General features: G+C 46.5%; 7 protein-coding genes across 7 annotated transcripts; 2 read left to right on the top strand and 5 right to left on the bottom strand.

Moving 5' to 3' along the window:
* Positions 1-305: 305 nt before the first annotated feature.
* Positions 306-1,690, bottom strand: F4813DRAFT_365925 (uncharacterized protein). The gene has a single exon (XM_049243975.1). The coding sequence runs from the start codon at positions 1,412-1,414 to the stop codon at positions 1,022-1,024; it is 393 nt and encodes a 130-aa protein (XP_049097931.1). The 5' UTR covers positions 1,415-1,690; the 3' UTR covers positions 306-1,021.
* A 581-nt stretch (positions 1,691-2,271) lies between these two features.
* F4813DRAFT_397865 (uncharacterized protein) lies at positions 2,272-4,962 on the bottom strand (the record flags this gene model as incomplete). The annotated part of the gene is made up of 2 exons (XM_049247984.1): positions 3,638-4,962; positions 2,272-3,578 (listed from the first exon to the last, which is right to left on the bottom strand). The coding sequence occupies exons 1-2, from the start codon at positions 4,347-4,349 to the stop codon at positions 2,272-2,274; spliced, it is 2,019 nt and encodes a 672-aa protein (XP_049097930.1). The 5' UTR covers positions 4,350-4,962.
* A 186-nt stretch (positions 4,963-5,148) lies between these two features.
* On the top strand, positions 5,149-7,770 carry F4813DRAFT_365923 (uncharacterized protein). Its single transcript, XM_049243974.1, has 5 exons — positions 5,149-5,565; positions 5,626-6,138; positions 6,214-6,438; positions 6,497-6,777; positions 6,832-7,770. Exons 2-5 carry the CDS (start codon positions 5,663-5,665, stop codon positions 7,368-7,370), a joined length of 1,521 nt encoding a protein of 506 aa, XP_049097929.1. The 5' UTR covers positions 5,149-5,565; positions 5,626-5,662; the 3' UTR covers positions 7,371-7,770.
* A 107-nt stretch (positions 7,771-7,877) lies between these two features.
* Positions 7,878-9,788, bottom strand: F4813DRAFT_365921 (Aldo/keto reductase). The gene is made up of 4 exons (XM_049243973.1): positions 9,441-9,788; positions 9,280-9,371; positions 8,784-9,216; positions 7,878-8,719 (listed from the first exon to the last, which is right to left on the bottom strand). Exons 1-4 carry the CDS (start codon positions 9,511-9,513, stop codon positions 8,328-8,330), a joined length of 990 nt encoding a protein of 329 aa, XP_049097928.1. The 5' UTR covers positions 9,514-9,788; the 3' UTR covers positions 7,878-8,327.
* A 671-nt stretch (positions 9,789-10,459) lies between these two features.
* On the bottom strand, positions 10,460-11,552 carry F4813DRAFT_150404 (Sas10/Utp3/C1D family-domain-containing protein). Its single transcript, XM_049238948.1, has 2 exons — positions 11,178-11,552; positions 10,460-11,122 (listed from the first exon to the last, which is right to left on the bottom strand). Exons 1-2 carry the CDS (start codon positions 11,353-11,355, stop codon positions 10,707-10,709), a joined length of 594 nt encoding a protein of 197 aa, XP_049097927.1. The 5' UTR covers positions 11,356-11,552; the 3' UTR covers positions 10,460-10,706.
* A 77-nt stretch (positions 11,553-11,629) lies between these two features.
* F4813DRAFT_365918 (uncharacterized protein) lies at positions 11,630-13,583 on the top strand. Its single transcript, XM_049243971.1, has one exon. The coding sequence runs from the start codon at positions 12,079-12,081 to the stop codon at positions 13,456-13,458; it is 1,380 nt and encodes a 459-aa protein (XP_049097926.1). The 5' UTR covers positions 11,630-12,078; the 3' UTR covers positions 13,459-13,583.
* A 182-nt stretch (positions 13,584-13,765) lies between these two features.
* On the bottom strand, positions 13,766-14,782 carry F4813DRAFT_365917 (uncharacterized protein). Its single transcript, XM_049243970.1, has 2 exons — positions 14,364-14,782; positions 13,766-14,290 (listed from the first exon to the last, which is right to left on the bottom strand). Exons 1-2 carry the CDS (start codon positions 14,564-14,566, stop codon positions 14,041-14,043), a joined length of 453 nt encoding a protein of 150 aa, XP_049097925.1. The 5' UTR covers positions 14,567-14,782; the 3' UTR covers positions 13,766-14,040.
* Positions 14,783-14,934: the final 152 nt, after the last annotated feature.

Below are 14,934 nucleotides of genomic sequence, written 5' to 3'. Positions count from 1 at the left end.
TTTAATTAATTAAAATAAAATCGTAAAAACGTATATTATATCGTTATTTTATATAAAATTAAAGATTTTTAAGTCATTTAACATAATTAATTAATTTAACATTAATTAAATCATTAAGAATATCATTAATTAAACTTCATATATTGCTTATTCAATACGTATTAATTATGTAACAAATTATACAAACGCGTATAACCCCGTTATGTTACGTAAAACTAAAGATTTTTAAATTACTTAACATAGCTGACTAATCTTATACTAATTTAATGGCGCTGACCGCCACATAGCCACGTTAACAACGTTCGCGATCGAATGCCGGCACCCATGCATAAGTAAAGGTCTACTTGTCACTTTCCTTTTGCAAGTGAATCGAAACAAGAAGAAATAAATAATTAGAATGGATTCGACATGTTGGCCGTGGATTTCGAAAAGCAGAAAGCCGCAGGCTATATGAAGCATGTAACAAAGGAGAAAGGTGATAGTAATTGCTAACCTAGGTATGTTGAGTTAAAAAGGTCTTTCGTCTTTTTTCTTCGGGAAAAGTATGCTTTCGTAAGGTATATTAGATAATGATTACGCACCAGCCTGGATTTTGCTTGAGCCAGGATATATCCCTCAGACTGTTTAGGGACCCAAAATATCCTAGCCGACGAAAACAGCCGTCAGAATTGGCTACAATGATCAAGCCCATACCTCACCTGGTGGCGATGACGTTTCAACCAAAGAGTCTGGATATGCGTTAAAAAGGGGCCGAAGACCTTCTACCTGGGGGTCAATCGCTTTGGAGATGCAGTGGATCTCGCTCACTCGGAGTTGCACGTTGGTATAACATTGGTGAAGACGCACTAGGATTCCATAATCCATATTACGCGTCTTAGAGGACTACGGACTTTTATAGTCCCGCCATCGAACCGGCCGAACGGCAAGTTTGTGTTTATTAAAGAAACTTCGCATTGGAGTACATGGCATTCCGTCACGTTATATCGCTGGGGATCCAAACGACTGTCGAAATCACCGTAGACTACGCGGCCTTCGATAGGGGAAGCGGAGTGGTGGAAGAGAAAACGACCTGTAGCAATCGCCCTCCGTTCTGGGGCGTGTTAATACTGTCGCCGATGTTGATAGTATGAGTCTGACAGTGGTACTGTAGAGTATGAGAAGCGTATACGAGTGCGCGAGGCGACAGTAAGCGTTCCTCGAGGCACCACGCCCGCCCGTTCACAGGTTCTTGTTTGTCATCGTATGGCTTCCACACCGGAGAAAGTGACGTGCTGCCAACTTGTCCGTTTTCTGGGCAGATGGACGGTAGGCGGCTGTAAGGAGGAAGACGTAGTCGATCATGGAGAACTCCTTCTCTAACCCTCTTGGCGAGGGCTGCTATTATCGTTACATGTAAGGTTGCTTCTCTCCCCATACGTAACTCAAAGCCGCATAAGAACCTCTCATATTTCTACTAAGCAAGAGTCTCGGATTTTGTGGGTGTAAGCAGTCAATGATCCGAGTCGGAAGTTGAGCTGGTCGGGATGGAGAGCAGCCGCTGTGGTTTTGAATACATTCTTCAACGCAAGCCGTGGCTAACTGGTAACTGGAGGGTGAAGAGCCATCTACCACAAGATCTCTAGCGCGCAGGAATCGAGAAGCAGGATCATCTTTATTTGAAGTAAATCAGCAATCAGACTGTAACCTAGAATAGAGCCGTAATTCTTATGGTACTTGCCTACCAGGAATGCGGTTTACTATGAGCTGTAGATATGTAACACCTTCTGGAGCGGAACCAGAACTATCTTTCTTAGAGAAGCTCACGATTACATTGCATACGCCTTCGTATTCCTAGTTATCTCGATTTTTTTGCAAGATACGACACCCACCGCAACCCAAACTCGCCGAGACATTGACCTCACTCCACGTTGTTAGGTGTGAGAATCTACGGGAAAGGTTAGTGATATCCCAGTTTAACAAATCTTTAGTAAATAACGTATTCCGGCAACTATTGCACACTGAAGACGATATTGGATCAACTGCCTCCTCAGTGGTAATCATTGTGGCGGCACGATTTCAAGTAAACTCGGTGCTTAAGTTAAAGATATATTTTTTCTTGTTTGAAAATACATAAACCAACAGGCCATTGCGTTATATCGATCTAACTGGGCTATGATGCAATTAAGTAAAGTTAGCAGGGCTTAAAAGGCAAAGGTCTTTAGTTAATATTTCAGTAAGTCAACTCTCACGTAATTAGATAGCTGAGAGGTAGGCAGAGCAGCAATCAGGGAATCATTCCACGTTTACACGTAAACGCCCCGACGTAGTCACTGGAACAATATTCGACTGTTTACCTAAATTGGCCCCTCGCTGATCTACCGTGTCGCTGAGTATTAGCCTTCGTTGGTATTTCGTGTATACCACAAACGAATCATCGCATGTCTCTACCTCAAGAATTAAGACGGCCACACATTTACTTGCGCTCCCAGCTGAGAGATTAGTTTCGAGCAAAAGCATGTCGCATTCGTAAGAACCTGCAGAAGGTGACGGCTCGAGTACCTGGTACATTCGATCACCCTTGGCATCGCTCAGTCCCCAGGGCATGCCAACTGTTATTCTCCTTTTCGGGAATCTAAGAGCGTAGTAAATGGCTTTAAGACCGCGGGGAGTCACCAACGCGTCCGAAGCGCCAGAGGATAGCTGAGATCCTCCAAACCCCGCACCGTGAGCCGCCATGAATGACGACGGAAGCCACCGGAATCCTGGGACTTCTGATTTATTGCCACTGAGAAAAATGACATTACTTGGTATCCGACCTAACTCCTGTATAAGCCACATCATCCGCAATTCGGGGCTCCGGTCGACGAGGATAGAAGGCTGAACCCCTAATAAGCTTGCTATTGCCAGCGTCTCGTCCGTGGGGCGGTTTGTAGTCCTCCATCGAAGAGCCCGGGAAACATCACCAATGGAATATACATTGTAAGATGACTTTTTAAGCAGACGAAATAGTTCGGCGGCCAGGTCGGTCATGTGTGGAAACCGGAGCATATCATATGGAGGTGGTATTAGATGAATCAACGGAATTCTTTGGTCAGCGAATGCGAAATTAAGATCCTTGGAAAGCACAGCCTCTTGTAAGGTCCAGAGCCGCTGCATCCAGCCTGAGGTAAGAACCCGAAGGACACGTACACCCAAGGGTGCCGTCGATAGGCACCTTTGTAGGGTTCCGTCAAGTACTAATACAGCTTTGGCCTGGCTATACGTTTGAGCCATCATGCTGATGGCCCTCTTGCGCACGGTATCCGAGCGAGGGATACACAATGAATCAATCCAGAATGCATCTCCGGTGCTCACCAGATCGGATATCCGGCGAATCTGACAATCTGGAAGCCCGTCCTCTGTAGTGCTGCCGAGACCGTCTGCCCATACGTGTGAGAAAGCGACGTATGGTTTATCATCGCTACTCTGCACGTTCAATTTGTACGCGCGCGCACCTTCGTTCCGATCAAAGCTAACGACAGGTATCTTACCGGCAAGTATCAGTCTTTCGACTTCTTGTAGATCAAGCGGCATTCGTACCGGAGCCGACTTAGCAAGGACTGGCAATCGCGTGTATGGTGAGCTGTATACGTTGCAGTATCTACGATGTACCTGGAACAAGATCGCGAAGAGCAATCGCGATGCTTCTTTACGTCCTCTCCCGGCCCACACGAGACTGCATACTCCAGGGATGAGACAGAGCAAGTGCTGATGAGATAGTTGATGATAGAAGGGCACCATCCTTGAGCGAGCATATCTTCTTGTAGTAAGTTTCTATATGGAGGAGTCCAAATCATCGACCAGTCGAAGCCTTCCCGAGGAAGATTTTGTGTAAACGCCATCTTTGCGGCTACCAATGCTTCGCCGATCGTGGCGATAAGGCAAACTGTAGATGGCGCATCATCTCCGAGGGCCTGAAAACATCGAAATTGTTCCTTCAGTAGTAACACCAATGTTGCGTTAGATTGTTCAAGCGCGAGGTGTACTCTTCCAAACCAGGCTTCGTGGTCGTCTGTGTGCTCACGAATTCGCTGGATCCAGTCCTGGATGATTTGATCCAGACCATCTTTTGAGATGACACATACATCACCAAGGTTCCTCGTCAACGCGCTTTCGGGGATATGTTTCTCCACCACTGCCTCCAAAACGCCGAATGTCAGCAGGCTTTGCATCTCTGCAGCCAGACTCGAGGCCGCAGGCTCGACGGAATCATTTTGATCCGGAATGGAATGCTGCTTTCTGATTTTTAAATATTGATTGAAAGGTACGACGGGGTATCCATCATGACGAAAGTTTAACCAAGCGGAAGGTTTGAATAATCGAGACGGCATCTTTGTGAAATGTCATCGACTGTCATGAAGGACGAAAAGACCGGTATGACTCTATTAACAATGTAAAACTGCTGTATGGTTAAGAAAGTTGAAAGCTCCTGTGCGTGTGGCTAGAGTGCGCACTTGAGAAATGTGTATGGTAATGTTTTCTGATTATTAATGTAATATTCCCATGTATTTTGGGAGTAAACTTTTACTGGCTGCCTTCTCCTCATAGTCATAAGCAGGCTGAGCGAGAGCTGCTTACTCCTTAGGTCGTCGGTGCTGGGAAAGGTCTTTAAAAGGGAAATGACCGTTTTAAACAAATAAATCCCCTTAATCATTGCAGTTGTTAAGCACAATTAGATTCCACTGAATAAATCAGCGATCTTCTCACAAGATTGGAATTACATGAGTTTAGACCGTGCCCCTGAATTTTTCGAGTTTTCGCTTTGTCGTGAGCCGGGTTGTTATTTAATGGGCAATGAGCACCTCACTATTCGAGGAAAATGTGTCGAGATCAAATTTGGCAAGGCCATTGCAATCTCGTACACATGGGTGAATCATATCGTGAGCCTCGAAAGCTTGGTAATTTCGAAGATGACCGCATTGTGGCTGTCCTCCTTGGAGAAGAATAAGTGTTTATAACTTGTTCGCACACAACCTTCGGACAAATGTCTTAGAGATAAATTCTATTACATTAACTAAATTAAATGACATAATTTCACTGCTTATTTCAACTGCGACATTTATATGAAAGAATGCGACACGATAGCCTTTCGTAAACTTAAAGCAGTAAATAAGGCGCGGATTTTAGCGACGGAATTCAAAAAGCAAATGAAGTTCCAATTGGTCGGTTACATTTCCGGCTTTTTCGGACTACTTAAATTTCCCGAGATATATATAAAACCAATATCATTCAACCCGCCGTACTAATCATTCGCGGAGGTTAATTTGCTCCTCGAGAATGGCTTCGGCATTTACCCCACCCGTACCCCCCGGCATGGAGGTCGATAGGCCGGAGATATCTGCCAATAAGCAGAGGGCGTGCGTGAATTGTGCTCGCTCAAAGACGAAATGTCATTGGCTAACAGGGTCTGTCTGTGAAAGGTATATTCTTGAAAACTGACAATACCATACCGATGGTCTGTAATTGACATGAGTCTAGATGCTCTAAATCTAAGCTGCACTGCTTTATTCAAGAGTTAGGTCCCAGAAAACGGCGAGGTAGATCAAAGTAAGCGCTTGACCAGCCTTAGATGCTTAGTACTAATACTTCTTTCTTCCTTTTTCTCAGACGGGTGGGAGAACTTGAGAGAAAAGTAGACAGCATCATGACCATGTTAACCACGGGTCAACAAATCCCCAAGATAGGTAATTTGCCGGCTCCTCAAACCCAACAGCTAGGCCCTCGGATGTCGTATGGGGAAGTTGGCAATTCATATACAATTTCTCCAAACGTCGGCATACCTTCTGCATTATCTTCAGTTCCTAAGCCCCCTGAAGAGTATATCGACTTTCCGGCTGGATTCCGTGTATCCGTTGTCGAGGCCGATCAAGTTCTATTCGAATATAGAACCACTATGCAGCCCAGCTTTCCGTACGTTAATCTACCCCCCTGGTCGGCCCGTGAGATGCTCCAGGATCGGCCCTTGCTACTAAAAGCCATCATATACGTCTGTCGTCCCCAGCCTTGGCCGGTTAAGTGTGAGATAGAAAAGTGGTTTCGGGAATATTTCGCCCTCCACGTGGTAGTGCAGGAGGAAAGAAGCTTAGAGCTACTACAAGCTATACTTATTTATATTGCTTGGTAAGTCGTCACAATACTAGCGCGAGGTTCTGACGCCGTGATTTTCATCGTGCTTTCTTGTTGATGAAATTTTAGGCAAGTTTGGCATTTCTTCGTACATGCTCATGATTCAAGTCTTATGCAATTAGCGATTGCAATGGTCGGCGACATGGGACTTAATAGACCTCCAGACTCTCAAACGATGCCTTCGAGATCTATCATAGAAGAAACTACGATACTAGTTAGAGGGATGAATATCCGAAAGGAGCATACTCATGCCGAACGAAGAACTTTACTTGGCGTGTTCTATATCTCATCAGTGTAGGTATTAATGATGATTACCTATCACCAATGTCAAAGTCTAAATGTACCCATTTAGTATACGAAGTATTTTTCGACGTACGGAACCGATGGAGTTTACGGAATACGTGGGTCAATGCTGTAACGAGTTAACCCAAGCCATGGATTGCTCTACAGATCAGCTTGCCGTTACACTTGTGCGCATGCAGCATCTAGTACTTCAGGCGACCAAGATAGTATCGGAGAATAGTACTAATGGGGAGGCGGCATTAGGAGTATCGCATGTCATGGCGATGACTAGTATTCGACGGCAGCTTGATGATATAGTCAATCGCCTTCCAGAAGACCAGAAGTCCAACTGTAAGTTTTATTAAGCATTCATAAATTCGTATGCTCCAATTAACAATCCTACAGTCCTCGTATGGCATCACTATCACATGGTCCTCATCCGGTTGTACGAGCCAGTAATCGATATAAAATCATTAGATACTGCAAATAAGGCATTTATGCGGAGCCAGGCCTTGTGGACTTGTTGTCAAAGCGCAAAGTCGCTTCTTGAGCTGTATCTCACCATCCCAGGAGACATGTTTGCGGCGCTCAGCTTCGTCATGATTGCACATCTCTCCTACTCCAATATCGTATTAACCCACCTCCTCTTCCTAGAAGACCAAGATTGGGATGCGCATACCGCTCGGGAGAGCGTTAACTACCCCGACCTAACGGAGCGGCTCAGCGATTATTTCGTGGCGTGCGAGCAGTTACTTGGTCGTAGGTGCAAGATTATGGAAGACGGTAAAGGCCTTTTCACTAGGTCCGCGGAAAGAATGAGATGGGCGAAGAGTTGGTATCTTTCTAAGTTGCCTTTTAATTCTTCTATGCTAGGCACGATTTCAACTGCACCTATGGCAGCCAATGAAATGGAATATGAAACATGGCAAATTCTTTTTGCATAGCATAAGGTATTAAAGTCTGTAAACTAAATACACCGGCTCTACTTTGTTAGACATCCCCAGTTTGTCGGAACGGCGACGCCCGAATAAATCTACCCCTATTCAATAAGGCATTAAAGTACAACGTTATTTACCAAAGAGGTACCCAACCATCTGCTTATATTTACACACGTAGAAACCTACGATACACTCACCTACTCCCTCCCGATGGGCTATGTGGGTAATTACGCAACAAAAAGCAGACATCGAAACACATCTGTCATTAGCCCATCTAGATGGCACACCGTCCAGAGAATAATAATCGGAGCATCAATGAAGATGCACCGATCCAAGCAGAAATTCGGGTGCTGCTTGTTCAAATATTCGATAAAGTACTCACAGTCGAAAAGAGGGTAATTATACGATGACGCTTACGAGCAAAAACCTCTTGATAAACTATCGTTTAGGTCCTCGACGATGAATGAGATAGAGATAATTAGAATACACATTCGCTAATTACTCGGGGATAGTCGAAGAAATCCTCGTTGCCCACACGTCAACATGATTCAATACATCCAGAGCTACAGGCGTCTCGGAAAAACCTAACAGGAATAATCGAGGTCAGATTGTCTCACCTGGTAGCGCCTCAAATATACATGACATGTCAAGTATATCAGCACGCATTAGGCTCTCGAGATTTGGCCAATTACCGGCTTATTTATTATCTTGTCTTGCAGAGGTAGGACGTTCTACAGGATAACTTGCCTCGTATTGAGTTAAAAGGCGAAAGTATTCATTAGCGGTTGAGAGCAATGTATTTGGGTTATTTGGCGTTTGTTATATCAACAATCCTCCAGCTACGCTCAGGTACTCGAGTAATTTAAAGAGATTGAGGCATATACCCTCCTCCCTTAGAAGCATACTAAATCTCATTCATCATCCGTCAAGGAAGCAACCTAACCTAGTAGACTCTCCTACCCACTACGCGTTAAGAAACTTCTCTTGCCCACCCCCGTAGCGCTCCCCACTGATAGGCAAGGTATCAAGAATCCTCTGAATCTCAGCCAACTCCCTATCCGTCAGCTCGGCGGCCTTCGTGTTTTCAATGACGCGCTCGACCCGAGCAGAACCGGGGATAGGAATAGCGCCCTGACGAATCACCCACCCGATAGCCACCTGTGCCGTCGTAACACATTTGCGCTTGGCAATCTGTTCCACTGCCTCGACGAGCTTGAAGTTCTGGTCGAAGACCTCGGGCTGGAAGCGCGGGAGCATGCGGCGGAAGTCGTTCTGCGGGAGATCGTCCAGCTTGCGCAGCTCGCCGGTTAACCACCCGCGGCTGATAGGGCTATATGCTACGATGGGGATGCCGACTAGATGCGGATGGCACTGTTAGTGGATGAATTATAACTTGTTACTATATCCCAGATTACCTACGTTCGTGGCAAGTATCCGCAACACCGTTGTGAAGGGGATCGGGCGTGAATAAGCTCAACTCGATCTCGACGGCCGAGATAGGATGCACTGCGTGAGCTTTGCGGATTGTGTTCGCGCCAACTTCGCTGAGGCCGATACTGCCAATCTTACCCTCCTTTACCAGCTCACCCAATGCTTTGATCGAGGTCTCGACGGAAACATTAGGGTCGACCCGCGCGCACTCAAAAACATCGATGGTTTTGGTACCAGCTAGCACTTTGAGGGCCTCCTCAACAGAAGCGCGGATACCTTCCGGGCTGCCGTCTGGCCCGGTTTTCGTCCCAAATGCACCTTTGACACTGAGGACGACCTTGCTAGCGTCCTCGGGATACTGTTCGAAGTAGTACTTGACTAGATGTAGAGAATTTGCCTCGGGAGTTCCGTAGTGCATGCCCTACTTTCGAATCAGTCTTACTCTCTTAGGGATTTGTAAAGAGGGGGGGGGGGGTTCACTTACGCCGTTCCAAAGATTCGCACCTTGCTCTAATGCAGTCTTCAAGACTTTCACGGCAATGGGATACTCGACAGGGGCCCATGGCTTCGTTAACCCTATTATATGGTGTCTAATTAGTATTACCTTGATGTTAATGCATAGGTCATATATGATAGGCTACTTACCCAGCATGCCGAATCCAACAGGGCCTACGGCCTTGCCGCCGACACGAGTGGGCGCTGCTTTTCCTGGGCCCATGATGTAAACTGTCGAGTTATGTCGAGTTATGGTATTTGATGGAAAATCGAGAAAGGGGCTCTCTTGTAAGTTGTGCTACTGGAAGGGAAGGGCGCAGCTATGGGAACCAATATTGGTCTAGACATTTCTTACGTATATTGCGTGGCGACTGGCTTTTATATATCCTCTGTCGTGGAACAGATCGTTCTTAGTTACGGCATATTGGACTTCTTGTTCTTAAATCCGCATATCTCTTATTCGGACCGGATGTTTTATTGAATCCCGGTTCTGACCAGGGACCCGGCTGAATCAGTTAAAATCTCGTTCCGCCATGACGTTACCGGATACGTTTTGTCAAGGGTTTGACGGACGGGACTCAAATTGCCTCCCGACGCCGCAATCCTAAAGTACCTACCTACAACGCCTAGCAACATGAACGTTCGAATTGCAGCAGCGTATTTTTAACTAGTAGTTTATGAAATGGGAAAGGCAGGGAAATATATCGGACTCTCTAATTACTATCTAAATACCATACCCAAACATACCTTTAACTACCTAGGTATTTTGGTTGGGTGCATACGGTAACAGGACCACCCAGTATGGTAATTCGGTACGCCAGATCGGCTCCGCCATCGAGCCCCACATTTTCCGATGCCGGTTTACAGTATGGGGGATCCGACTCCTCGCCGGTGTTAGGACAATTTCGCGCGGTATGTCCATAGTATTACATGTTTACAATGCAGATTCCTACGGAGGTATCAAGTTTCTTCGCATTTTATTAAGTTGGTATATGGATGACTATAGCAGTCGGTATCAAGCCTTGCGCAGAGTTTAGGACAGGCAGCATCACCTACCTAGCCATCAACTGGTCAGATGAGTCCAGCGCTATTGAATACTCATTTATCTATGTTAAAGGCTCGACTTTCCTTAGTATCGTAGCCTGGTAGCCTAGTGTTTGTAGGAGTATTGGCAATCTGCTAACCTGCTAAGCTCACTTGGTCCGAGGGCCCTTCGCTTTCCTTCGCTCGCCTTGCTAGGGCGTTGAATTAGTTCTCCAACTTAGCATATCTCGGCGCAACATATTAGAGATTATAAAGCAATTCTTCGACCCTCCTAATACGCATCCTCGACTTCTATGAGTAGAAACGGAAGCTGTGGTAGATGATGGCGCTGCAAGTTTCGGTTTTAATCGCGACGCCCATGAATTCCATATCTTACTTGGAAGATTTCTTATTTTTCTTGTCTTTGTGCTTCTTGTCTTCTTTCTCTTTTTTGTTCTTCTTCCGTGAAATTTCCAAGTCAACCTCTTCGGCATTAGATTCGGTATTGGGCTCTACTGGCGGTATAGATATCTCGGCCTTTCGCTTGCTACTTGCTTGAGCAGCCTTTAGGGCGGCTTTGGCGCGTTCCTTCGCGATCATTTCGCTTAGCTTAGTGTTGACTATCTTATTATTGTTCTCGGCTAAGTCGGCTCTGATGAATCGAATGGCGGCTTCCTTGTTAAGGGTATGCTCGGGCTTCGCTGGGGGAGTCTCGATATTTTTAATCTTGTCAAAGTATTGTCGTACGCGGGCGAGTTCCTTGAAGACGGGATGTTCTTTTGCCTCGACGCCATTGAGTCGAAGGGAAGCTTGTCGTATGTCAGACCAATAGATGTTTGCAATATTTAAAAGGCTTGCACTTACAAAAGAGCATCGATTCGATGGAATAGGTCGCAAGCACGTAGAGCTTGGCCTTGTCGAGCAGGGGCAGCTTATTAGCGACATCCGAGATGTTACCAAGGATGGGCTGTAGGGCTTCCTCAAGGTTATCAAGTTCATCGTCGAGCCGATCTAACTGGGGTGAAATATTTGGCGGGTCCATTATGCAAGAATCAGATATAAGATATTCGCAACCATCATTCGAGGAAAGCGCTGGTTTATCTGAGGTTGACTATCGCATTGGCGCGGGTCGCAATTATTAAACATGGATTGAAACAATTATGGCGGTGATTAGAGGCAGAATATGAAACGGAGAAAGAATAAAGCGAATTCTAAGAACCCTGGGCAATTGTACGTAGGTACCTCTATACATGTCAGTACGACGTACCTACCCTACCTACTTGGATGTAAATATGGGCCTTCAGTTGCTTCCGCCAATAATAGCCATTTCATTTCGCACCGGCTTAGCGCAATCGTGGGGCCCGAATCGGATCCGTTCAAGAAAAAAAATTTCATATCGTCGTCATGAAAAGCAGGTGTAAACCTATACTGTAAACGCACGCTGCTGGGTTCCACCGCGTCGAATTTGTATCTATTATTTCGACCGATATTTCTTTCTTCTAATTTCTTATTCATCTTCTTCAATATTCGCCCGATGTCCAGGGTTTGGCCTTAGCAAAGAGTCACGATTCAGCCCTCGGCCATTCCAACGACATGAGAACAGCCGATTAACTCACGATAAACTCCCATCCTGTATTCTCATATCTTTCGCCAGCCGCTTTCGCGGGCTTCAGCGCGAATACCTAGCAGAGCTACAACATGGAGTCGCGATAACCTCTCTGTGGGCCGGGGGGCCACCGAGTACTTGTCCGCTGTCGCTGCCGTAATGCCGGACCTACAACGCCAGAATGACGGCTTCCGCCTCGATCCTCCTATATATTACCCTCCAACCTCATCTCATAAAGGCGGGTCGAGAGAGGGTATTTCTCCAAGCTATCCCTTCTATACGTCACCGCCAACGTACAACATTGATACACCTCCCTACCCGTTTACTAAAGAGGATGCAGATTCCGCTAGAGCCTCGGCGGCGGTAGCAGCACAAATAGGAGCCGAAACGAAAACCGAGTCAAATTCCCCGAGACCAGTACCCGCGATCACGCTCTCGAATAAGATTCACGTTGTAGGCTTCGATCCACATGCAAGATTCGTCGCCCACGCTCTTGCCGCTGATCCTAAACTACCACCGGTTCAGATGCTCACTCACAACCCGATACCGATGAAGGCATGGGGACAGGAAGGTAGAGCTGTCAGTATTCATGATAGCAACGGCCATCCCATATCTTCCCGGGAAATCCTCTGCCCAGATTATGTCAGTCGTCGGTATAAGTCGCTAGGGTATCAGCCTATCTTGGACAATATTATTATTAGCACTGCGGCCAGGGCTGCTTTCCCCACCTTGTATGCCTTGCGTAAACGCATCGACCGTCGAACAACAATCTGCTTGCTCGAACCAGGGCTTGGATTGATGGAAATGTTAAACGAGGAGGTGTTTGGTGTTCCCGCTCTGCGTCCAAATTACGTAATTTGTCACAGCAGTCATAAACTTGCGAGACATTCGTACTATCATTACTCGATACGACACATACCTGGGAAACTACTTCTCCACGCGGTTCCTAGGAATGACGAAGACGAGGATTTAGACAGTGCAACGTCTCAACTGCTTGGGAATCAACATACTCGGCACATGATCAAACTCCTCTCGGCGACTAGTGACCTCAACGCAGTCGGCGTGTCCTGGTCACGATTGTTGCTGCAAAAGCTACCCGACATGATATTTCAATCCCTAGCCGACACGCTCTCGGCCATCTTAGATTGCAACTTCAACCTTATAAGGCGCAATAAAAATGCGATGAGATTATGGGAAAATATGTTAGCAGAGACGATACACATCATCTCATCTCTTCCCGAATTCCAAGACCATCGCAAGAAGCTCAGATTCTTACACGAAAGGCAGTTTGCGACAATGCTCAGAGTCAGGCTAGAGAGGCAAGGTGCGGAGTATAGCCAGTGGGTAGCGGATGTCCGAATGGGAAGAGAACCGCCCGTCCAGTTCATCAACGGCTATTTTGTGAGACGTGCCCAGGAGGTCGGAGTCGACCACAGGGATAATAGCCTAGCTATATCCATGCTTAAAGCGAGGGTAGAAAGCAGACGTAAGATGCACGAAATTCCGTTCAAACTTGTACCGGAATATGATGATTATTAGAAACTGCAGCTCACAGTATGGCCCGAGTATAAATAGACAGACGCAGGTTTGAGTTGGTATTGTATATAGTGTACACTTACGCAAATTATTTGTATAACGAATCAGAGATGTTAGATTTTGATCCACGTGCAACGTCTCGCCTCTATATTAGAGATATCTACTTGTAACGTGTTGTAGTCCACCATGCGTAGGTAGTGAATGAGGTAGCGGTGTTAGATTGGGGACAGGTCTAATTATATTCGACGACAAAATGTATCAAAATCGGTCAACTCATACATACCAGAAGGAATACACATATCAAAGAACGTAGGGTGAAATTTTTTACTTTATGAATCGTCTTACGTCAGTATATACAGAAGCACTGGCTCGAGGGCTCCGCAAGCAAACGCGACTGCACTCCACAGACAAAACTATGCGTTGGCTAAAGACGATACAAATAGCTAGAGGACACGATTACTTCGGCCTAAAGGCGCAGAGATGGGAGAGTTCTCATTACCCCCTTTTCCAGCCATCCTCACAGCCTCCTCCTGCTCCTTTCTCTTTTTCCTCCTTCCCTACCCCATCTTGGAACATATGAATATCTTAGTACTGGCTAGCAGCAGCCTGGCAGGCCTTTAGCTGCTCGAGATACCAGCCGCAGATCTGCATATTTCCGCCCTGTTCGTCCATGCACTTGGTGAAGGACTGCGTGGCGCCCTGACAGTTGTTGCCCCACTGGCTCTGTTGCTGCTGTGCGCTGGCGGCTTGGGGAGAGGCTTCGGCCGGCGCAGAGCCGCCGCCGCCGAAGAGCCCGCCGATCGCATGGCCGATGGAGGAACCTACTGCGACACCACTGTATGTGTTGATGTTAGTTATAGTTTATATATATTAATTTTATATAAAAAGTCGATTAAGATGATACGTACGCCGCAGTACTGGCCATCTGGCCAAACAAACCGGGTCCCTGGGAGCCCTGGGGAGCGGCCTGCGCAGGGGGATGCGGGTGCGCAGATTGCGCCGGGGCATAAGTCGCTGCCGGCCGCGTCTGTTGAGAAGAGGAAGCAGACGCTCTGCTGGGGACGGTGGGACGAGCCGGAGCAGGTCGAGCGGCGGAACGGTTGCGAGCCATCTTGATTTACGCGTCGAGAAGTATAAATGGGTAGCGCGCGAATGAGCGTGTGTATGTTTGTGTTATGTGAAGTACGTAGAAAAGAACGTCGATGGAGAAGAAAAAGTTGCTAGATGGATCAGCGAAAGGGTAAAAAGGTAGAAGTCTACGGAATGTCGCGGGGCGCTAGTTCGGATTTAAAGAAAATGCTGCAAAGGTACATGAGGCAAAAGTTAGAAAGGTAAAGGTCCGGGTGGCAGTGGCCAATGAGGGGTTGCTAATCGGTAATCAGTGACCTGTACATGTACATGGGTACCTACCTAGGTAAGTTGCGAATTGAGTTTATATAAGGTTAGTACATTTTCACTGAATGAGGTCTCATATGTATT

This window comes from Daldinia decipiens (genome assembly GCF_022478715.1).
Source record: "Daldinia decipiens strain CBS 113046 unplaced genomic scaffold F4813scaffold_26, whole genome shotgun sequence".
NCBI classification, from domain to species: Eukaryota; Fungi; Ascomycota; class Sordariomycetes; order Xylariales; family Hypoxylaceae; genus Daldinia; species Daldinia decipiens.
Note: the sequence above shows the minus strand (reverse complement) of the source record. Positions and strands in the feature narration are given on the sequence as shown.